At 41.1% G+C, this 24783-nt stretch overlaps 1 protein-coding gene across 1 annotated transcript in view; it reads left to right on the forward strand.

The window, feature by feature from the left end:
* Positions 1–7134: 7134 nt before the first annotated feature.
* LOC122793208 (thioredoxin-like) overlaps positions 7135–24783 on the forward strand; it is a 96273-nt gene continuing 78624 nt past the window's right edge. The window contains exon 1 of the mRNA XM_044061043.1: positions 7135–7290. Coding sequence (XP_043916978.1) covers positions 7267–7290 — 24 coding nt within the window. The 5' untranslated portion in view covers positions 7135–7266. The remainder of the gene's footprint in view (positions 7291–24783) is intronic.

Below are 24783 nucleotides of genomic sequence, written 5' to 3' on the forward strand. Positions count from 1 at the left end.
AGTTTACTGTGCCTCTGTCTAGCAGGGACACAGAAGAGATCCCAGGGGTGAATTTGCGATTTCCCATCCACGCATCCAGATTTCGCTTGAAGAAGGTCAGCGAGGGGCTATGTCTAACATGAATTCGGATTCTATTCCAGAGTGAGGGGAACATCTGGGAAATAAATCTGTCCCTCCAGCATGTCCTATTTATTTCTGTGCTGAGGTTTAGGTCCCTGGAGCGTGTAGCTCTAAGGGACTTGGATTTTTTGAGGTGGAGCATGTCCATTAATTCTGGGTTTGACATGGCTTTGTACGTCAGGCATAGATCGCCTCTGAGTAGGCGGTAAGCAACTGAGTAGAGCTGGAGTTTCTTTAGTCGAGCTGCATAGGACATCTGTTTGTAGCCCATGATCCTCTTGGTGAGGTACTTTTGGGTGTCGGGTAAGGTACATCCCAAAAGGGGCATTGTATTCAATTATGGGCCTGATGAGTGACGAGTAGATGGGCGCAATGACCTCTCTTAATCTAGATGCAAACTCTTTTGTGATAAGGTGGGCTATATAGAAGGTCTTTCTAACGGCTTTGGCAACGTGATTATCAAAGGAGAGATTACTATCTACGTTGGTCCCCAAATCTCTAATTACGTCTTCTGTACTTAATGGATTACCACCCATGTGGTAATTTGTGGGCACCTTGTTTTTCCCAAAGGGGATGACTATGCACTTTTTAGCATTTAGCTTGAGGCCATGGCTCTGGCACCAAGCATCCGTCTGTGTGAGACCCTTTTGGAGGATGCTTGTGTCAGCTAGAGATTCAATTATGGCCCCCAGTTTGCAGTCATCTGCGAACTTTGTCAGCCATAATCCCCCCGTGTTAGCCTGAACCTCAGAGAAGTATATACCGAACAAGAGAGGTCCCAGAACTGAGCCCTGTGGGACGCCACTTGTAACTGGTTTGGATTCAGACATGGCACCTGCGATTCTGACCATGTGGGTTCTGTCTCTGAGCCAGTTTACAACCCATCTTGTGATATAGGGGTTGATATTTAAGCTGGTAAGCTTATTTATGATGCCCGAGTGGGGTATTGTGTCGAAGGCTTTTGCGAGGTCCAGGTAGGCTGTGTGGACTACCTTGCCCTCATCTATGGCTTTGGTAACTGTTTCAAAGAAATCAACTAGGTTTAAGAGGCAAGATCTGCCCTTAACAAAGCCGAATTGGGTAGGGTCCAGTGTCTGGAGGCTCCCAATGTTTTTGTTTAGGAGTTCCATGATAATATGCTCCATAGCTTTACAGACCAGACTAGTCAGGCTTATGGGATGATAGTTTCCAGGGTCCGTTGTGGCACCACCTTTGTGGAGTGGGACCACTGTAGCTGTACGCCATTCTTTGGGTACATATCCTGTAGTAAGGCTAAGTTTGAACAGTGACTTAATGTGAGGGTTCAGTTCTTCTTGGAGCTCGTGTAAGACGCATCCTGGGACACCGTCCGGTCCCATAGATGCTGTGTTTTTTGCTTTGGAGATGGCAGCTTTCACCTGTGCATCTGTGATGTCAGGGAGGTTGCATTCAGTTGGGATAGGCATTTGCTCCTTTGGGGGGGGGGAGAATTTTGCACTGAATCTGTCTGCCAGGATGTTGGCTATGTCTGTAGGTTCAGTATATTTTGTACCATTATGCAACAATTCAGACCATATCTGGGAGTTTCCGCCCATGTTTCTGACATAACTAAAGAAGGCCTTGTGATTATCTTTAGTGTCTAGGGCAATTTTTCTTTCAAAGCTGGCCTTTGATGATTTTATGAGGGATCGAAGTTTCTTGCTAATACTGATCAGAGATGCCTTCCCTTTCTGGGATTTTGTTCTGTCATGTAGTAGCTTCCTCCTTCTGTTGTATAGCTTATTTATGGCCGGGGTCCACCAGACTGGTCTCCTGTTTTTGGAGGAGTGAGTCTTGGTTTTATTTGGGATAGCACGATTCATGCATTCCTGCAGGTGCTCATAGAATGCATTTGTAAAGGATTCTGTGGATTGGGCTGTATTATCCTCTGGCCCAGGGGCTTTGAAGGATTCCACCTCAGTCTTGAGAAGTGCAAAGTTGGCTTTTGAGAAATTCTTTACAGTGATTTCCTTGGCTGGGGGTGGGGACAGGATATGGATGCCCAGGGAAATTTGTTTATGGTCTGATCTTACCAATGAGGGGTTTACCTCTGGTGTGGAACATAGAGTCCCCATGTTGGTGATGACCAGGTCCAATATGTAACAGCACTGAGACAGTTAGAGCAAGTGCAAAAGAATACTTAGCTTTGTAGGTCCAAAAGTTGTTTAGAAATAATCCAAGTCTTGTAGTTACATGTGTCCAAGCCAGGCACAGGAAAGCTCTGAATAAATGAGCACAATCTCACAAAAATGTAATCCTTTTATACCAGCAGGATCAAAGACTTTACACAGTTAATTCCTCAGACCAATCAGATAAAAACTTCCACCAGCAGTTTCCAACTTGGTTGGGTTGAATGCAACTCTGTTCCCACCAGAGTGCAAAAGAACTCTCAACGCAAAACTGGTTTTGAGCTCAAGTGCAGTAACAAATGCTTTGCAACAAAAGTCAGAACCCATGCAATATCAGGAATCCTTGTAAATAAGTTCAATATCCATGAGAAATGTTCAACAAAATATAGAAAAAGTGCACAATGTAAGAGAACATCAACACAGTAACACTTTGCAAAACTAGATATATTTTGGCAGACTCGGGAGAACTTTGGCAAACTTAGATCAGCTTTTGCAGTACCAGAGGAGGTTAAAAAGTATTAGAATACTGTTAAAACAATGTAAGCGCAGTACAGTAACAAACAGATGGTGTTTATTTAACAAGTGCAGGCTGAAAAACAGTGATAAATTCAACAAAATCAATAAATGCAGCACAGAAGTTAAACAGCACTGGGACAGTTAGAGCAAGTGCAAAAAAATTATTTATATCAGCTTTCTAGGTCCAGGTGGTTTTAGAAGCAACCTAAGTCTTGTAGTCACAAGTGTCCAAGACAATGTGTCTTACACAGGATGGTGTTATATACCTTTCTTCAGCATCTCCCCTGGGGTTATGTACAGGTATCATTGTCCACTGCTTGAGTTGATAGCCTGCATTACCTGGAAAACACAAGAAAATAAAATGAGGGGGGGGGGACCCATACAGGGAGGTTTATTACTAAGCAATACATTTTTCCAAAGTATTCCATAATTATAGCAAAATTTTCAGCTTAACAAGGTAACCATGGGGCATACTACCATGCAAGAAGAGAATATGGAGTGCACTTCTGTAATAGATATGAGAATCATGGGCTCTGCCAGGATGTAAGGCTGACACATTGATGATACACCTCCATGCATAGCATGCTACCTGGCAGTTGATGGAATGGTAGCCCTTCCTATGTTGGTATTGTTCCCCGTGTAGTACTAATGGCAACATGAAAGTAATCCATCATACCAAAATCCTCAGGAAGACATGCCATCCTGTAGAACGCAAGCATGGTTCTGGCTCGGTCCTCCAGTGACACGGGCACCAAAGAATAAGGCCTAGCATGGTTTTCCAGGTTGGTCATGATATAAGCCCTACCCCAAAAATAAGCTCCAGTTAAGATAGTCAACAACACACAATGGATGTGTTGAATTATAAAATGATATTATTGACACCTGTTGACTGAGGTTATCGTACTCTGCTTGCCATTTTCGGCCCATTCGGGCACCCAACTTCTTCTCTTTGCAGAAAATCATAAGATTCTTTCCCCAGGAATCCTGCACGATTCTTACTGTAACCCTAATCCTCACTCTCACTTGACATTTGAGATCCTTGGCCCATAAGCACTGGCAAGTGTACTTTGACTGGTCAAAGTACAGACACTGCATGTAAAATGTGCGCACTTGATAACGAACGGCTGTGGTTGTGTCTTCTTAACTGTCACCATTTTTGTTGCCACTCCTGTCTCATAAGTCTTCAATTAACCCCCCCCAGACAAGAGGAGTGCAAAAAGAAAGAACTATTCCATCGAGTACAAGAAAGGAATCATGGAGGACTCCCGGGGAAAGAATCTGATGGCTTTCTGCAAAGAGAAGTTGGGTCTCCGAATGGTCTGAAAATGGCGAGAAGAGTACGATAACCTCAGTCAACAGGTGGAAGATGGAAATGCTAAGAAGTGCAAATGTGAATCAGGTCGGCAACCATTATTTCCTGAGCTGGAAGACATCATCTGTGAATGGATTGCTAACAGGAGAGCAAAGGCTTTGATTGTGCGCAGGGCTGATATTCAAACATTTGCCCTTGCAATGGCACCACAGTTAGAAATAGCATTGGCTGGATGGCTTCCCTTCAGTGATATGAACGGTCTCTAAGAAAATCGACAACACTGTTCAAGCTGGAAGATACTGAAGTCATTAAACGTGCACTTGCATTTAAGTCCTTTGCTGATGGCATCAACTTTTCTAAATACCAACTCTCCCAACATTTATTTATTTTACTTATTTATTTTACATTTGTTGATCGGGCTAGTCCAGCTGGATATATGTCCATTTTCAGTGGAGGCCCGGGGAGAAAAGCTCCGCAAATTACAACAACATAAAAGGTCAAGACAAAGACAATAACAGTATAATGATTGCTATGGATGAAACTGCAGTGTTTATGGGCCAAGAATCTCAAACAACAATTGATCAGAGGGGCCCTCGTCAATCTACATTCCCTCCACTGGTTACGAAAGTGCACGTTACCTGTATTTTGGCAATTTGACTAGATGGAAAGAAAACCCCACCTCTAATCATTAGTAAGGGCAAGAAAGATAAGATTGAACATGTTTCAGGCATTTGCATTCTTGAAACCAAAAAAGCCTGGTGCACACAAGCAGTTTTAAGGAAGTGGGTTGATGTAATGCTGCCACTTGTTTTATGAGGTGGAGAAAGAGGTCTGCTAGTCTGGGATTCAGCCAGCACTCACCGCGCTAAAGACATGAACTTCCTTGCACAGAGAAGAATAGATCAAATAATGATTCCCGCAGGAATGACTGCCTATCTCCAGACTCTTAATAGTCCAATAAACAAGCCATTCAAGGGCCATTTGTGCATGGAACTCAATGAGTACATTGAAAATAGAATGGAGAGAAATCAGCGTGGAAACTTTGTGAAACCTAGCCCGCAAGAGGTCATGACTTGGGTGAAGAATTCATGGGATAAAATCACTGGCAACTGTGTTGCCATTGCACTAAGAGCAGGCTACATGGACAAGCAGTGCTCATTTAAGGAGATCTCTATTGCTGGGCATGACAGATTCGGGCCAATGGTTCTACAGGAAATGGAGTCGCAAGAAATTCAGGCCAGAATTCGGGGGTTGGTGACTTTTGCCAACGTTCCAGAAGAAGAAGATGACATGACTGTATTTGAATAACTTTTCCATTATCGGGGCAACAGAATGGATTGCTTCTGCTTTCAGCTGCCAGCAAGCTCTTGTCAGTTTTTTTGACTTTATTGTATTAAGGTAATGTTTCATTATCAAGGGTTAATTACAAAGTAAGGCCACTAGATCCCAGACTTCATTTTTATGACTTTCCATCATTCTTCTCTTACAGTTTGGGTAAGAAATAAAGAAAACATCACCACTCAAAAAGTGGCAGTTATTCACCTGTTTTATTCCCCTCCTCCACTATACATGTATTGAGATTTTTCTGCACTTTTTGTTAAGCATGAAATATTGCACAGTGAAAGCCAAGGTGTAGATATTCTGAAGTTGAAATGTGTTTATGTAGAATTCTCACACAACTGTTAACGCTTTACTAGAATTGTTGCCCATTAACGGAAAAGTACCAAATAAATGTCAATTTGTGTACATGAATAAATGTAGACTGTTAGCGGGGGTAAATAAGGCATCCCCTGATCATAAGCCCTAATGCATATTTCAGCAGGGGAAAAAGTATAAGACCCAGTCTTATTTTCAGGGAAATACGGTATAAGCTGTTAATGAACTAATTCTTTCTGTTTCGATTTCCAAAGTATTGCTTTGCCTTTCGACCCAAAGCAAGCTGCCACAGTACTAGGGTTGCCACCTTTTCAAATGCCCAAAGTGGGACATTTTTGGTACAAACGTGAGATTTTGCAGGCCGAAACATACCCACGACGACCAGTACAAAGGACAGAACTTCACTTTTTTGTCTAAATAAAAGCTTATTCTTGAATAATTTCAGTTGCTTATTCCGTTTCTTAAAACATTTAGGTGTTTCAGATACAAAACTGTTTCATGCAACTATTACATAAAATATAGGAAATAATTTTATCCTAAAATCTCAGGACATTTGCAATTTTTTTGCAGGACACAACTGCCCAAAGTGGGACAGGTGGTAACCCTACCACCACCACTTAAGACATAAAATCCTGTGTCTTATGTGAAAAGGGACATAAGAGTCAGTAGGCTTCTATAGCAAACAAACCAATCATACCTCTCAAATGTACCTCATTACGAGGAACGTACCTCATTTGAGGTACTAAAAAGTTCATGTTCCTCAAAGTTCCTCATTGAAAGACTGTCACACATTCAATGTTTGGAACTTTTTTCAGTGAAATCCATGGTAAACATAAATGAATCATATTAATTCATTAAAATATCTTATTTATAAAGTGAAACTAGCATATTTTAACCATCCTATGGCCTTCCCAGTTGAAGTTGTTAGTAAGCCATTAGTATGTGTTCCACATTTTGCCCATTTATCTCACATTATGAGGGCTAGTGTTCCTCATTTTGGAGATGGAAGGTTGAGAGCTATGAAACCAATTATAAACATGTGTGTGTTTATCTCTCCCCGATGCCCAGCTTAAAATATCTACCAAATGGGGCGGTAACAGTCAACGATTTGAACAAAAAAATGAAACAAGCTGAACTTTCATCAACAAAACATGCGATGAACTAAACTTCATTTGAAATACAAAATAAGTCACTAGCCGTTTGGGTGATCTTTTTTAATAGCTAAGCAACGGAACGGTTTCTAAATGGTGTTACTATGCGGTACGCTCACCAGTTTTCCAAGGCAGTCCTGCCCTTTTTTTGTTTGTTTCTCTCTTTTTCTTTAGTGCTGTTGCTGGCTCATTTGCGTGACCAGTAGGTTGAGTTTCTTTTTGGGGTGGGTCTTATTGCCGTGGGAATCTCCACCCAACCCACTATAAAAGCAGAACAGCAGGCGCTCTCCTTTATTTCTTTTTACTCTTTAAAAGTAATAATTCGTTTTTTGTTCATTTCTTTTAGGCGCTATTTCTTCTCAGAATGATTCATCATATTAAGACCAAGGTAAGAGTTTTTTTTATGTGGCATTAAAAATGTGTTCGACGACCTCAACAGGTAAGAGAACCGTATATTGTCACTTGGTCCTGTTGTAGGTGTGACCTTACCTTTTTCTTCTTCTTTCGGCTTTTTCCCTGTTAGGGGTTACCACAGCGGATAATCGGTCCGCCCATAATTGGTAGTGGAGTTTTATGGTGTCGAGTTGCCAGCCCGGTGCCCAACCTTCCACACCTAGGGCCAATTTAGTGCCCAATCCACCTAGATAATGTCTTTGGAAGGAAACCCACGCGACCACAGGGAGGACGTGCAGACTCCACACAAAGCACCCCAGCCGAAAATCGAACCGGAGAACCTTTTGCTGTGAGGTGGCAACGCTAACCGCGGCCCCCCTTTTGTGACCTTACCTTTCTAGCAAGTTTATTTTTATTGCTATTCAGATAAAGGCAAGTTGTAAAGGAATAAGGAATCCTGTTTGACACCTGTAATTTTTAAATATTTGCTGCCACTTTTTAGTTTTCCATATTGCTGTATATGTATTCCTGTTTTGGTATGTTCCTCGGAAATCTGTTTTAGCAAATCCTTGAGGAGTGAGGTTCCAAAATAAAACATTGTGTGTTTGGGATTTTACCTCTCATAACACGAACGTTTAAATAAAATGTGTTAGTTAATAAGAACATTACTCTTTCTGATTTTTGGTCCATTACGTCATTATTTTTCCAGCTTTGTCCAGAATTCTTGTGATAAGTATGGCTTTATCCCATTGTATAAGATTTGAGTCGTGTCTGCCTAAAAGTTTGGTAACGATGCATAGTTTCAGTGCCCCACATGGTGACTTAACGCTAACCACTTCAAATGTGGGGACCTGCTAGAGCTACTCCCGAAATACGGACCCTGAATGGCCGAAAAGAACAGACTTGTGTATAAGGCGCAACAGGTGCCACTTACTAACACTGAAGTGCAGCATGGGGGGGGGGTCAGTAATATTATACCTCTTATCTCCCCTGAAAAGATGTAATTAGACTAGTTGGACTAACCCGGTAGCCAACTAACTCTGAAATGGCTATTTTCTGGAGAATTTCCTCTGGCTCGAGGTATGGGGATCTTCGAGTTTGGATATATAGAAGTTTGGGGATGTGGTGGGCTTGTCCCCATATGGGGGTTGGGGACTAAAAGAGCATATTCGAGATTAGCTTTTCACCAGCCTTTCCGGTCGTTCAATGGAAGCTGGTGGGTACTCTAGGTATATAAAAACGCAGAACATACGCCTCTTTTGTTCCTCAACTTTTCCCCTAAAATTCAGGAACACTGTAATAAGTGAAAAGTGAAGTTCTGTCCTTTGCATCGGTTTTGTCTTGCAAAGTCTGGCGTTTCTGCAAAAAAATGTCACACTTTAATTTGAAAGGGTTGCAGTCCTAATTGTCCCACACACAATACGAAAGGAAAGCGTCTCGGAAGTTTGACTTCGTTAACACTTGCACCGTACGGTAGTCGGCAGCAGTAACAAGTGACGCATTTAGACTGTCTTAAGTGATAAGAGCTTGTAGTAGAACTACTTGAGGTATGCGATTTCGGTTAATCAAGGCTCTTAAAAGCATGCGGGCGAGTACTGGCTTCGTCCTGTATTGGCCTTTGTTAGTGGAGTAACTTGCTTAGATTAGTGAAACTACATCCGTGGCTTTGAGGAGTGGTGCAGAGATCATTGTTACGTAACTGACGATGTTGCATGTTGGACTGTTCCGCCACTTTGGCGTAAGGGGGGGGGGTGCAGGCTTCCAGAAGCACGCGCAATATCGAAGTCGCGTCACGCCCAGAAGTGACGCGCATGTGTTAAGCTTGAAATTTAAGCTGAAAAATGCGCTTTAAAAGCATGTCTGAGAGATCTGTTTATTTAAACTTAAGCTTGTTTTTTAAATGTAAAAAAAATGGATACGTAGTTGTGCTCGCGTTCTTTAATGGAATGCCTTAAAGTTTAAATTGGTGTTAAAAGATGTCAAAGAAGAAAATCCTTACACAGTTATGAATTGCGCTGCAGGTGTGTAATATATCTTTCCCCTGGTAATAGTTAACATGCACTAGGACCTGTAGCTATATTCTTTTTGTGGCAAGAAGTCATTAAAAGAAATAGGTTTCCATGTCTGAAAAAAACTGATTGCTGAAAGTACTTTTAGGTGACTTTCGGAATAAGTCTACGAATACCTTCACTAGATGGGCTCTTGACTTCGCCTAGGGTTACCACCTGTCCCACTTTGCAAGGGACAGTCCCTCTTTGGGCAGTTGTCCTGACAAAAAATGGCAAATGTCCTGAGATTGTAGGACATAATTGTCATATATTTTATTTGTAGTTTGTTTACCAGGATAGTCCATTGGGCCAAAATGAACCCGCTTTCAATGGAGTCCTGGGGAGAAAAGCAGGTTACTAATGATAATTATACAAATGTAAAAGATTCAAGCAAATTTCAAAAGTACAGCAAACATTAGAAACGATAGACTAGTGATGAAACTTGGAGATGTTATAGACTAAGAAAAGGAATATTGCAAAGTGATACAGAGTAGTTATTACTTAAGAAGCATAAACTTAATAGGTGCAGTATAGTACATTCTTTGTAGATACCATGGGTATAATAATGTGAGTTGGGGGAAATGAGGAAAATTGCTGGAGTAAACATGGGAAAGAAGGAATTGCTAGTGTTAGTTATGTGGGGTGGGAGCAAGAGCATTCCTATTGGGATACTAGATGTGTGTGAAGAGATTTTTGTATTGTAATACAATATTGTTGTAAGAGATATTGTATGTAATAGTTACATAACAGTTAATTCTGTATCTAAAATACCTAAACGTTATAAAACAGAATAAGCAACTAAACTGCTACAAGAATAAGCTATTATGTAGGCAAAAAAGTTCTATCCTTTGTACTGACCGTGGATATGTCTGCCTGTAAAAGCTGATTTGTCCTGAAAATGGCCCACTTTGGCCATTTGAAAAGGTGGCAACCTTAACTTTGCCCCGCACATTGTTTTAGATTCTGAGATTATTCAACAAAGCACTACAAAATGTCATGAGATGGATTACTTTACTGAAATGTGACACCTGGTTTGAATGACACTATCAAAGCAGTCTTGTGAGCCTGTGGTTTGATGTACAGTGTCTGGCTTCCTGTTTGATTTGGGGTTTTATGAATAAATTCAGTATTGAAACACTTATTTATGTTGTCTGAAGAGCTGCCATCCGCCGTGAACGTTAACTTTTGTTTTTTATCATTTATATTAAGCTTTTACATTCTACTCGTGGTGGTAGTTAGCTGCTTACCATTTATCTTGACAACCAGCGGGTTAAATAGTTAGCCTAGTGTAACATGGCAAACCCACTATTTAAGAAGGCCATGAAGTCTTGGCTAGATTCTTTAGCTGTCCAGCCTCTGCTGGATGTCTATCTAGAAGCAGGTAATAGTTTTATAGGTAGTTTGGTGTCTACAGATTCCTCTATGACCATCAGAGGCTAGCATGGATCTGTTTTCACACATCCTCTGTGGCTTTGCAGGCGTCTTCTCTGGATGTCGAGGGGGAGCCACAGTTGAATATCCTGGATAGTTTGAGGGGGTTCTTCAGATATTGGTCAGGGGGGAGTTTGGGTTCTCTTATTGAATCTCACCAAGGGACAGAACCTCCAGTTATTAGGACTACTCTTTCTTCTAAGACAAAACTGATGTATGTTTCGATCTGCTGTAAGCATTCTCAAAAGGAATGGCAAGAGTTTACTCTGCTTGTTTTCTGCCTTAATGCCCCTTAAAGCCTCAAAGGGTTTTGGTACCTGCTCTTCCTTGGACCTGTACCCCTTCAGAATGGCTTATTGAACCGGATTCATCTGAGGATTCAGTGTCTGAGGGGTCTCCCTATTCAGGCACTGAAGAAGAGTGTTAGCCCTGAGTCTCCTTTAGAGGAATTGTCCTTTGGGTATACAATTAATAGGTTGATGGAATTAAGTGTCTGATACTTGGAGATATGGGTTGTGTTGATACTCCTAAGCCATTGACAGTTCATCCTGTGTTTGCTGCCTTCTTGGATACTTTGACTGCTGCTCCTGATTTTTTCAGCCTCCTGCTGTTAAGAACCTGATAGGTTCTATGTCATTTTATTTAAATGTCCTGATCTTTCTGTGGTGCCTGGTCTCTTCTGGCAGACCTAAACTTTTGCCCTCTTGTAAACTTTTATCTTCTGATATTAATCCTCTCCATAGCACTACTATTTTTAAGACTGTTTGCACTGCTACTTTGGCCTTTAGGGCTATTAATTACCAGCCTCACGTAACCAGGTATGCTCTTGCCTTGGTTGACAAGGCTTGTCTAGTTCTCTGATCTCCCTGATTCTGAAGACAAATTCTCTGGTTCTGCTGCTCAAGTGGCTAGCCACTCCTATCCCCAAGTTCCAGAGGAGTTATCCTTCTAGATGTAGGTTGTTCGAAGGCAACCCCGCCAGACCTCCAAGGGTAGGAATAGTGGGAGGAATGTCCCTTCTGCTAAGGCTTCTCAAATTTTTGTCCCAGAAGCCTTCTTTATCTAATAAGCCTGCTTCTCCCCCTCTTAGACCAGGTTCCTTTGTCCATTCAGCTCTGTCTTCTAAACTGGCGTCTTCATACTGTAGTTATTTCCATCAACCTTCAGGGTTGCTTCATGGTATGGAAGTCTTTCCCTCTTTTCAGAGATCACAACCTCTAGAGCAACTTCCTCATCCAGAGGTTCTGAGGTCCTTGGTGAACTACTTAACCTGTCCTCCCTCTCTTTCCAAGTGGGAATAGCTTTTCAGGATGTTCCTGGTTCCTCAAAAGGAGGGCACTTGGGAGACCTATGGATCTCACCTGGATCAACACCTTTCTCAGGAGCCTTTCCTTCTGGATGCTTATTCAGTTTCCTCTTATTACTCCAGGCTTTTCTGGTGTCTTTGGATCCAAAAGATGCTTACCTTCATATCCCTATTCACCCTCTTCGGGGAAACTTTAAATTTTGTCTTATTTTCAGTTCTCTGCTTTGCCCTTTTGCCTCTACTGCCCCATGCCTAGCTCCTGTGATTGCCTTCTGCAAGCTCGAAGGCATTCAGATTGTCACTATTGGCCTGTTTTCTCTTTCCAAAGGTGTTGTCATTGACTACTTTCTTTCTCTTCCTCTGACTACCATGCCAGCCAGGGAGTTTTTGGACCCCTGGGATTCATGGCCTCTTCTATTGCAGTGCTTCCTTTTGGCAGACTGCATGTGTGGAAGCTTCAGTGGTAGCTCAAGGTAGTTTGGCTGTAGCATTGTCCTCAGTGTACCTCCTCCTTCCCTTTCTCAATGAGTTCAAGTGGTGGATTTAACAGTTCACTGTCAACCCAGGCTGACCCTTTCAGCCTCCAGTCCTTTCTGAAAAGTTGTCTGATGCTTAGACATGGGATTGGGGGGGCTTCTCTTGGTTATCTGAAATTTCAGGGCTTCTGGCCTTCCCATCAGAAGACAGACTATCAACATTAGAGATGGGGGCTCTCATTCTGACCCTTTAGGCTCTTCATGCCATGTTCTCTCCTGGCCCCTTGAAGTTGTACACAGACAACACTACAGTGATGTATGTCAACAAGCTGGGGGGGTTATAATCTTGTCTCCTCTGTGGGATGGCTCTTGGGCTTGAAGTGTCTCTCTGTTGGTCCACTCTTCAGGCAGTGTACATTCCTGAGCACAAGCTCTAGTGGCAGACTTTCAGAACGGGTCCAAAAGAAGGGCTCAAGTGGATGCTTCAGGCATTTTTCTGGACGTTGTCCAATGGTGGCATATTCCTCTGGTACATCTTTTTGCCTCCTCTCTGAAAGGTTAGAGTGCCATGCCATCTGGCATGGAAGACGAGTGCCCTTTTCCTTGGAAGGGGGATGTTTCTTTATGCTTTCCTTTCTCTACTTTCAACAGTCTAAATCTCCAAAATCTTGCTAGTGATTCTGTTTTGGCTGAGACAGCACTGGTTCCCCCTCCTTGTCCCTCTGGCCAGAGGGAATTGTGATGACCCCTCTAGGCCAGTGATCAAGGAGCCTCAATCCTCACCACTGAACCTGTGGGGGAGGCTCATTTTCAGAGATCTAGATAATCAGTATTTCTAGATTTAGACCTTTCTGCATAAAGCACAATTTCCTTAGAGCAGACAAGGAATGCACTATTCCCCTGGGGTCTGAGTTTCTTCCCAGGTCCCCAGTAAGGCTCCACATTGGCACAGCTTCAGAGTAAAGTCCTCAGCTGAGTGCTCAAGCCAAGTTTTTCACCCCTCTGTGAAACCAGTACTTTGTGTCCTTGCTGCAGGTAGCTGACACACTGAGATTTCATTTTTCTCTCACACACACACACCTGGGAAATGCTGACAAATTTTTTTACCAGCTGTGCCCCCTTCTGCCCACAGTGTAAGGTAGTGATCACTGCCACCAGGCACGCCAGTCAGCTACTGTAAGGCCCTTAAAGGGTGTCCAGTTGTACTGTGTAATTCCAATACAATGATACTATTACAAATGGAAGTAGTTGGCCAAGACAGCTAGGCCTTCAGGAGTGGCCCACACAGTATCACCAAATGTAAGCGCACTCAGAGGTTGAATATTTTCTGAAAGGACTAGCCACAATAAAAACTTATGTACATTCACAGTAAATCAGAGTTCAAATCATAGGAAATATTGAAAATACAATTAGTGGACAGACTCCAAGAAAAACTATATAAAACTTAAGCTTCACTATTTTCCTGACTGAATCTAGGAGCAATTGCTGTTCCCTGCTTAATAGAGCTAGGCAGATGTGGTGAATGGTCCTTGTTTTTAGGCCCAAGACAGAATATGTATTGCAAAGAGATCTCAGTATTTAAAATTTCCACAATGGCTGGCAGAATAACCTCATCTGGTCACCTGATTCTAGGTTCTCGCACTATTCCCTTTGAAGCTTGAGGCAGGATGTTAGCATAGATGCGATAAGATGCATATCTAAAGTTTTGCTAATGTTTCAGTTGCTAGGGCTTCACCTGTTTTTATTATGCTGATGAACAAAGGCTTCTGCCAGCCATGCCATCTCTGGTACTTTTCAGAGCTGCGAGATGAGCACTGTCATGGCCCAACAAGTGGTCCAATTAACAGTATTTTGAAGTAAGCTAGCTGTTTAACCCTCCTCTTCCAATGTCCTTTGCTTCTAATGTCCTTTGCTGACATACATACATAGTCTCGCTTGTATATTTCTTCTCTGTCCAGCAGGACCCACTGTTTGGCAACTTTACAGACACATTTTGATTTTCCAATGCCATACAGTTGTAACATAATTATTTGTGCAACTCTGGATATGGGGTTTCTGAGCTTCAAGCCCTTGTGGCCATTCCTCCTTTGTTTATTTTTTACAGGGATAAGGGTGTCCCTTTGTACTAATCCTCCTTTTATGCTTAAAGTAGTAAATGTGTTGTCTTGCGTAACTTGGATTTGGACAGATAGTTCAGGTACTACTTGGATATAATAAAGACTAATAGTAAGACTAAGCTTTTTGTTTCCTTTCATCCCAGGTCATTGGGTTTGCCTGTTGCTAAGGAAACCATCCCTCCTGGATGTCTAAGATCATTTATTTGTTCATTTCATAGCAAATCTGTCTAATTTTGTCAGAGCTCATTCCACTGGGACTTTCCTCTTGTGGTGCCTTCTTCAAGGGGTTGGATACCAGTTTCATCCTTGAAGTTGCTACTTGGTCTACATCCATAAGGGTTTGAGGTCTCTTCTCAGCCTTCCACCTCCCATTCTGTTTTTTTTTTACTCTCCTTCTCTCTGGCATGTATACTAGTGAAGAGGACAGTTTACAGTTCTTACACAGATGGAAACTGGTTCTCTTAGCTGAGCTCCAGGTTTACTTTTGTACATGTCTAAACTTTTCCAATTAAAACCATTGAAACTGTTCTGCCTTACCTAGATAGCAAAAGTCAAATGTTAGCAATTGCTCTCACCTGTATGCAGGAGTACTTGTACCACACTTGGGCTGTTCTTTTCCTGAAAAACAGCTCTTGGTTCCTCTGTCCACCCCTACCTCTCACTTGTACCCAGTGCTTCTTTCACTTCTCACTGTTTTCTGCCTTGGTCCCCTCTGGCTCTTCCTGCTCCGTTTGCCCTGTGGGCTCACTCTGCTCCCCTACCCCCAATTTCCACCCACCTCCAGTGGCCCTAACCTTATATTTGCACAGCCACACCCCCAAACTACTTGTATCCTATCATATTTGCTCCCTCGTTCACACGTTCCAACACTCCACTCCTATCTTAGTGCCACACCCCACTCCCTACCAACCTAGTACTACTAATCAATCTTGCTAAGCTTAACAAACTCAATATGACCTTGACTCTTAAGCTACTTTACTTACTGCTACTCCTGAATACCCTTCTTGTATACTATACCATTACTTCCTACGAATACCATACCCTTAGCAGATCTCCTAGTTTAGCTAAACGCACAAACTCTGTCCTTCCTCTAGCTGAACAAACCTATATGAACCTCCTGTCATCCTGCCCTTACCTTCCCCCTCACTATCACAAAATACTCCCAACAGGTATCACACAACTAGAAAGCTCTACCTAATACCCTATAAACTCAAATATTTCCACTTCCACAAACAGTTACACGGAGACATTCACCCCAACCCTGGCCCTGAAATTCCCTTTCTCACACCCTCTCAGACCAAAGGTCACCTTTCTCTTCTAACTCCCTTTCAGTAGCACACCTAAATATTCATAGCATTAACAAAATCACGGCTCCATGCCTTAATTGACCTCTCCTCATTTGATATCCTCTGTCTTACTGAAACCTGGCTTAAACCAGGTAACAAGGACAATGAAATTATTCCTTCTGGCTACAGCATTTTAAGGCAGGATCGTCTAAACAAAAAGGGTGGAGTAGTTGCTTTACTTTATAAATCTGAACTGCAGGTGGCCTCTAGACTCCCTGCCCCCTTCCCCTGCCAATGCTGAAATACTCTGTAGCAAATTCCAAGTAAATAAAAACAAAGCCATATACATATGTTCCTATATCCCTCCTGGTAACTTAAATACACTTGAAAAACATCCTTAGCTGGCTCTCCACTGCCTTTCCTCAGGAAACCATAATCCTAGGGGACTTCAATATTGATTGGAACTCCTGCATATCCCCCAAGCCCAACTATCACCTAAACCTCTTTACTTTCAACAAACCATAATCTCCCCAACTAGGATTCACAAATCCACCAATAAACAGGCCGTCTTGGACTGGATATTGGTCAACAATAATCCCCTCTCATATAAAACTGGAATACTCTGACTATCAGTGACCATGTTCTCACCTATATCGCTAAACAAAAAAAATAATCACAAACAGGCTAGCTATCGTACTATACATAACAAAAAAAAAAAAAAAAAAAACTTCATCCTTCAAAACTTCCTTGATGGAACTCAAAGGATGTAACTGGTCAGCTCTAAAACACCTCCCACTTGAGGCACCCATTTCAACAACACATTCCTCCAAATTCTTGAGCGTCACGCCCCCTCTTGCTTAATTAGAACAGGATCCAAAGCTGCTCCTTAGCTTTCTAAAGAAACTAAGCAAACAATGCTATTAAGGAACAAACTATGGACAAAATAGAGAACTACTAAAAACCCAACTGACCATCAAAACTTCAAATACCTTAGAAATACTACAAAAAAAAACTCGCCCTTCTTGATAAAAAAATTTTTACCTCCAATATCAAGAAAATCAAAATCATAACCCCTGGTCAGGAATCAAACTGCACCATCCAGGGAATTCCAAAACACCTACTCCAGCTAACTTTGCTCAGACCCCACCTAACATAATAGCCAATACATTCAACAACTTTTCTGAAACTGTCACCTCTCTAGCAAAGACCATGGTTCCCCCCACATCACTTCAAAATACCTCTCCTGATAACATCGCCCCCACTCTAAAAATTTAGTACAGTCTCCACAACCTATATATTAGCTACTACTTTCAAAAAAACCAATCCTTCAGCTGACCAACTATCAGCTGAATATCTGCAGCTAGCAGCAGAAGTACTAGCATACCCAGTCTCCATCTTTAACAGAACAATAACCAAATCTACTATTCCTTCCCCTGGGAAAGTCTCCCATATCATTCCACTGCATAAAGGAGGAAACACTAATGAACTTTCAAATTTCCATCCTATAGCCTTACTATCACCACTATCTAAAATTATAGAACGTTGTATACACCAACTTTTAAATCATCTTTTTCATAACCTACTGGCAGACTCCCAACATGGTTTTAGACCTTTCCATAGCACTTCTACTGCTCTTCTCTCCTTTACAGGCTCTATCAACAAAAATTGCAATAACAACCTATTCTCCTCTGCTTTATTTATTACATTTCCCTTTGTAGTTATTTGCTCCCAATACGTTGGTTCCTTTGCCAGTTTTCTCCAATAAATTCAGCTCCCCCCCTTTCCTATTATCAAGTTCCCTGACCAGTCATCCCAATCAGCAGTTCTCCATTCTCATGCTGGTTTTATTCTTTGAATGCTCCCTGGTAGTTTATGGATAATACTCTGTATGATTTTGGTTCTCCTTAATATTCTGCATCCAAAAATCTCAATCTTGAGTTTCCTCCATGTCCGCATCATTCCATGTCCACATCATTCCTTTCCTCAGTTTTCTGCTTGTGCTATGTGCAAGAGCCATGACTGTTGCTCTAAAATACCCCATTAAATTAGGTAATCCTAGTCCACCTTGTTCTTTTGGTAGAATCAGTTTATCCCACTTGACCCTTGCTGTCTTCCCTTCCCAGATAAATCCTTCCAACACTTTCTCCTCTCCTCCGGTTGATAAAAGTATGCCTGACCTGTATGTAAAACTAAAGGGACTAGCCATTTTAATGGCTTGTATCTTCATATCTGCCTTTTTTACTATCTTCTGTTTAGTCTCTTCCCATATCCTTAGCTGCCACCAGAGTTTATGAATATTGCTGGATCAAATTAGTGTGTGGGTATATAACTTACTGCTGTTGCCTTTTAATTTTGTATCATGAGAAGATTTGAAACTGTCTAACACTAATCACTAGCTTTATTGCAATCTTAAGGGCTGTGTTTACACTGGAAATTTTTTCTGTGCAGTGTTAGTTTAAATGTTAGCTTCGGTCCTTGGCTCTTGTTCTGGAAAGTTAAATTTTGTCTGAAGCATCTTTTGAAAGTCAAATTTCCTGCTTTAAAGGGACAGTCACAGGGATTTTTTGTTTTGATTCAGCATTTGTTGGCATTTCAGGTTTGCCTTTCTGAGCATGCTCACCTTTGGCTGAGGGGGGTGGGGGAAGAGTGCCTGAAGGAAGCTTCAAAGATGTTAGCCAATTTCCCTGAGACGTTCATTAGTTTAATCTGTGCATTTTGAGAAGTAGCCTTTCACTCATTTTATGACCTATTGCTGCCTCTACTCTAGAAAGCACATCTAATGCAAGGCTTTTAAAACATTGAGGAAACGGGTTTTTTTTTTCTCCATTGCATATTTTATGTGATTGTGCATCCTGGTCATGGTCATCTACAACAATTTTATGACATGGCTTCAACCTGTCTGAGTTGAGCAAACAATAGCTTTCTTTCATGTTTTACTGTATTCTGATTTTTGAATACTAGGCTGGTGTAGTGACTTTCTAACCGGCTAGTAATTCCATAGAAAGGAAGTGTGTGACAGAAGGTTGGAGCATTAGTAGACACATTCTTCTGTTCCTTTTTCAGCTTTTAGTTTGACATGTGCTGATTTCTGAATAATAAACAAATGCACTATTTTGTGTGTCTGCATGTCCTCCCCACGGTTGGGTAGTATTCGAAGTCCATGCGTGTGTAAATGGGCATACCTTCGTTGAAGGTTGGGTGTAGAGCTGGCACGTCTGTTTCGTAAAAATCTACTGCCAATCATTGGCGGACCGGAGTTCTGCTGTGGCGACCCCTTACTGGGAAAAAGCTAAGTCGGGTATTTTTTTTGAGGGGGCTGTGTGTGCATCTGTAGCAGCATTAGTATGGACTGTCCCTTTTCCCTGGCACACATTTCTTTAAGTGAGCCAGGAGCTGGGGGCATAGTTCCCCACCCAGTGAAAGTCAGAGGGACATCAATCCAATTAGTTTATCCTGAGAGATGAAACCAGACCAACTGTGGATTTAGACTAAAATCTCACTGTTGGCGAGACTGAAAGTGACATGTCTTAAGTGGGCGTGATTTCTGTCAGCTTAACTAGGGCCCTAATTTAAACACTGGGATTGTCCCTTTAAGTTTGTCTGAAACTTATGGGATGGTTTTGTATGAAAGTTTGCTGTTTGAAAGTTTAGGGTTTGCTGAAGGAGCTGCTTTTAACTACACATGTTTTTATTGCGTTATGTTGTACATGATTGGCAGTTTCATCCACAACTAGTGTATCTGTTGTGTATCCTTTCTAGTGAATTCTAGTTTGTGTAGTTGTGATGTTAACCATTAGGCTCATTCTCAGCCCTGCCAGATTTGAAGTTCAGAAGTAATATGTGCTCTGGCCTCTGATTGCAAGGCACACCAAGGTGTTTGGACTTATAAGTGTATGGCAGAAATGCCTCCTTTGGAGGCTCTTCAAAATTGCCCTTCTAGTCACCTTTGCAAAAAACAGCAGTATTTGAATGGGTATTTAATGTGATGTGCATATGTTCCTGAGTAATCCTAGGAGATGACCACAGTGAAGTACATGTTTTAGATCCTCTCCTTAAATGAAGTGGGATCACTGTTCTACTGCATGATGATGGAAACCGCATATATTATCTCTGCACTACAGTGTAGCTACACTTCTGTCATTTTCATTGGCCAGGGTAACTAGTTGCTGCTCAGTGTGATAGTAGCAAGGACTTTTGTGTTTGAAAGGGGTGGTTTAAGACTTTTGTATTGAGATTTGCCAGGAGTGCTACTGAAGTCGTCCTGCAACGAAACATTGTGGTAACTGCAAAAACAGCCACCACAGTCAAAACTCAACACAAGTGAACAAACATATCAATATACTGGTCAGTTCAGGTCATAAAAGCTTCTGAAGCTTCTGACTGAACTGCTTCCAGAGTGTATTACCATTGCCACAGCTCGAGTAACCCTACTAAAGTCAGGCTAGTGTTTTTAAAAGCATCAGGGTTTAATGAGAGCACTGAAGTATATTTAAACAAAAAAACAGAGCTGTTTGGTAAAAAGGCTTCTGATTGTGTCAGAATGTCAAACCCAGGACATCCTGATGCTGTTGCTTGCCAGTTCAATACATTACCCTTTTGCTGTGCATAAAGTGTTGGTTATAGAATGATGCACAGCAGATGTACTCTCAGTAGTGTACTGCCCATGTGTAGCCATTTGGAGTGGGCTGTTGCCATTAAGGCAGTGGTTGCCTTCATTGCAGACCTCTGCTGGTGCACCAGGGTGTTGTGTGCTTGCAGTCCAGCAGTGCTTGAACATTGGTTGCAGATGTAATTCAAGTGACACCCCCATTGTGCAAAAGTAGGGGGGGTGATTGGTGGAACTGTTCATGGGTACATACAGTTCCCACGAATCCAAAAAACAAACAGAGCCAGCAGCTGTTGGTAACTGAGAAAACCAGATATTTAATCAGGCATGAGGGAAAAATCCCCCATGAATCAAATAAATCATACAGACCGGTTTCGGCTCAACAGAGCCTTCATCAGTGAGAATTAAATAGTTAGTGTGATGACAAACCCAGTGACTATACATATATACAACTGGGAATATGAGAGCCAATCAAAATCCATAACAGATAATTCCAATCAAAATCCATAACGGATAATTCAAAATTGGTCATTAAGACCAAGTTTGATGATCCATTTCCTCTCCTTAGAAGTAAGTATCTCATGCCACTTAACCTTGTCTTGACATTTGCCCCTAATGCAATCAATAGTCCTAAACATAAAAATAGCTGATGTGTGTTTCAAACTATGCTTATATAATGCATTGTTGCAACGTTTATTTTTAATGTCACTTGGGTGTTCACAGATTCTAAGACTGAAAGCCCTAGAAGTCTGACCTACATAGAACGCGGAACAGGTGCAGGTCACCAAATAGATGACCCACTCAGTACTGCAGTTGCCCCAAAATTTGATCTCAAAAACCTCAGGAGTATTCTTACTACTAAATTCGCAAGTGCATGTAACCCTGATGCAAAATTTGCAATGCCCACATGGGATACATCCTACCACTGGTACCCCTGTCAAAGTTAATTGAGTAGAGACCTTAGGGTCAGACGATAACCTCTTGTAATGACTCAGCTGGGACCCAATAGTTCGTCCCCTTCTAAAAGAAAAAGAACATCTCTGAGAACAGTATGTAGTTTCTCAGCCAAAAGTATATTCCAATGTCTGTCTATGATGTTCATAAACCCCCGAGTGTTACGTCCATAGGTGGTGACCAGCCTTAACGGCTGTTGAGCCCCATCCTGGTTACGATCTTTGTAACGCAATAAGTCCTGTCTGTTTAAGTTAGAAGCCCATTGTTTGGCCATATTTACAGTACCTGAACGATACCCTCTATCTTTAAATCTACAGGCCAAATCATCACAGATGTTAGCATAGGACTGTTGGCTAGAGCATATTCTTTTAGCTCTTAAAAATTGTAATTTAGATATATTCTGGATGATATGTTGTGGGTGGAAGCTGGTGGCATGTAATAAAGAATTATATTCTAGAAATTTCCTAAATGTAGTAGAGTATGATCTTTCCTATTAATTTCCACGTCCAAAAATATCATTTTTGATCTATGAAAATTCATCTTAAATTCGATACCCCATATATTGTTAAGGTAATCAAATTCCAGAAGATATTGCTCATCAGCCTTCCACACCAACCAACTATCATCCAGATAACTACGCCACATATTCATTTCGCACATATAAATATTGTGATTGACATCATAAATTACCTCCTCAATATATGCCTTTAAAAGATCCGCGTAAATGGGTGCAAAAGATGCACCCATGGCAGTACCTTTAGTTTGCCAAAAACATTTGTTTTGATAAACGTTGCTGGTCAATACGTATTCTGTAAGGCAAACCAAAAAGGTATTGAAACCAGGTTTATATAAACCAGATCTAACTAACCAATAGTCCAATGCTTGTAGGTCTGCCCAGTGTGGGATGTTAGTGTAGAGGGACGTAATGTCCAGAGTACATAATAACCAGTGGGGTTCAAGTTGTATATCATTAATAATGTCCAAAAGTTGCGTAGTGTCTTGAATCCTAGCTCTAATTAACACAAGTAACTGTTTTAAATATTGAGTCAGATATTCAAACAATGGTTCAGTAAGGGAACCATGTCCTGAAACAATTGGTCGACCTGGGGGATTGCTAGCATGTTTGTGTATTTTAGGTAACGGATACAGATATTGTTTCTTGGGGGGACAGAACAATCAGTTGTTCTTTAGTAGCCTGTGTAATTATACCCTCCTCCACTGCTTGTGTTAGAAACTGTTCAATCTTACGTTGAAAATGTGGGGATGGGTCCAAGGGCATATCCATATAATAATCCTTGTTCCCCAGTTGTCTCATAGCCTCCTGATCATAGGAGTCCTTATCTAGTACCACCACTGCCCCACCTTTATCAGCTTGTGTGATAACTAGATTTCTATTGTTAGCAAGCTCATCAAGACTGCATACTTCATCATTGGACAAATTATTATAGATTTACCCCCACCACTGTCTGCATAAAGTAATTTCAAGTTTAGCAATCGACAGAAATTGACCACATCTTGGGCTAAGGACTGTTCAGGTACAAAAAAGCCGGGGACAAAATTAAGCCCTTTGTAGCAGTTAACTCAACAGAGGAAATATGTACATTGGAATGAAATGTTAGTGTTCTGTCATCATTTTCAAGAGTGCCTCCATACTCTGTTTTGGTGTGTCTTTCCGCCCCCCTCGTCTGTAAGTAGACCGGAAGGGTGTAACAAGTTATCACGTTTGGCATTGGGCAAAACATCCAAATGATTCTCCTCAAGTTCACCTTCTGTGTTGGAGGAAGTATCCTCCCCTGAAGTAAAATTAGAAGACTCAAAACTATTCTTAAGAATAGATTTTGGTTTCTTTTCGGGGTTGAGAATCTCTTGTTCCCATTTTGGTCTTTTTCTTTTCGGGGTTGAGAATCTCTTGTTCCCATTGTTATTCTCCCTAGGTAACTTAAAGGAGACATTTTTGGATATATCAAAAGGCTTACCCTTTTCGTAGTCACCTACATCTCTAAAGAATTTTTTGATTTTTCTTTCCTTTAGAGTCAGTTCCATCTTAGATAAATCAGATGTTAGTCTTTTGACTTGTGTTTGAAATGAGTCAAGTTTCAAACTTACTAGCATCTAAACATATAGTTTCCAAATCTTTAACCCCTTTATGTACTTTTCGTTCATAAAAATCTGCCAAGGCATCAACAAATGAGGAAGCTAACTGTTGAACATGACCCCAGTCCTCTAATAGTCATCAATATTTCAAACCAAAGGCTGCACCTTCACCCTGAGGCGTGATATTTTTCCGCTGGTATGCCTTAAAAAGGCGTAAATGCCAAACATTGGTCCTGACCATTTTCATATTTTTACTAAGTGAGCTAAAGAACATCACATTGAGTGTTCAGGTTAGATTCACCAATAGAAGAAAAATGTGTTGAACTGTGCGGACCCAACCCAAACACAGAGATCATCCATGTCAGATGATAACCCCTGAATAAGGGGTGACAGTGCCATAATTTAATCCAAAGGACCAGACCACACTAAAACACTATATAAACAAATATATCCAGCTACACATAAATACCAATATAAAGGGGTACAAAGCATATAATCAATCAAAAAATTGGCCAACTCATTCACACCAGTCAAAAGAGAAAGAAACAAGAAAAAAGACCAAAATACAATAAACAGTAATGAGATAAATCATATTAAAACTTCATACTGTGTATAGGTCTTATAGGTATTCCCTTGCATCAACAAATACAATAAGCAGCCAAGTGACAAAAATAAATCAAATTATCACGCTGCGTATTTGTATGAAACACTGTTTCCTTTTTTACCATGGAATGAGCAAATGAGCCTGAAATCCAATAATGTCAAAAGTTTATACTGTCCCCTTAGGGCACATATAATGTCAGCCCCCAAATTATATCAATATTATGTAGCTGTAGCTATAGCAATGGAAAATGTTCATCAATATTTAAAATATCAGTATAGAAAACTATTTAAAATATCGGTATAGAAAACTATGTGTAGGTCTGGAAAGTCCGATGGACAAAGAATGGTAGTAATAAATAATTGATTACCAGAAACACATTATCAAAATTGGCAAACCTGTTACTGAACATCAAAACATGGCAGGTTGAGCCCAAATATGGAAACCCAAAAAAATTAATATATATACCAAGACTGAACCAAAGGATGACTACCATTCCTATAAAGTTCAAAATCACTTAAAAAATAAGTTCTTTTAGACAAAGGTAAATAAGTTCTTTTAGACAAAGG

This window comes from Protopterus annectens, chromosome 2.part0 (assembly GCF_019279795.1).
Source record: "Protopterus annectens isolate FY-2018-M chromosome 2.part0, PAN1.0, whole genome shotgun sequence".
NCBI classification, from domain to species: domain Eukaryota; kingdom Metazoa; phylum Chordata; order Ceratodontiformes; family Protopteridae; genus Protopterus; species Protopterus annectens.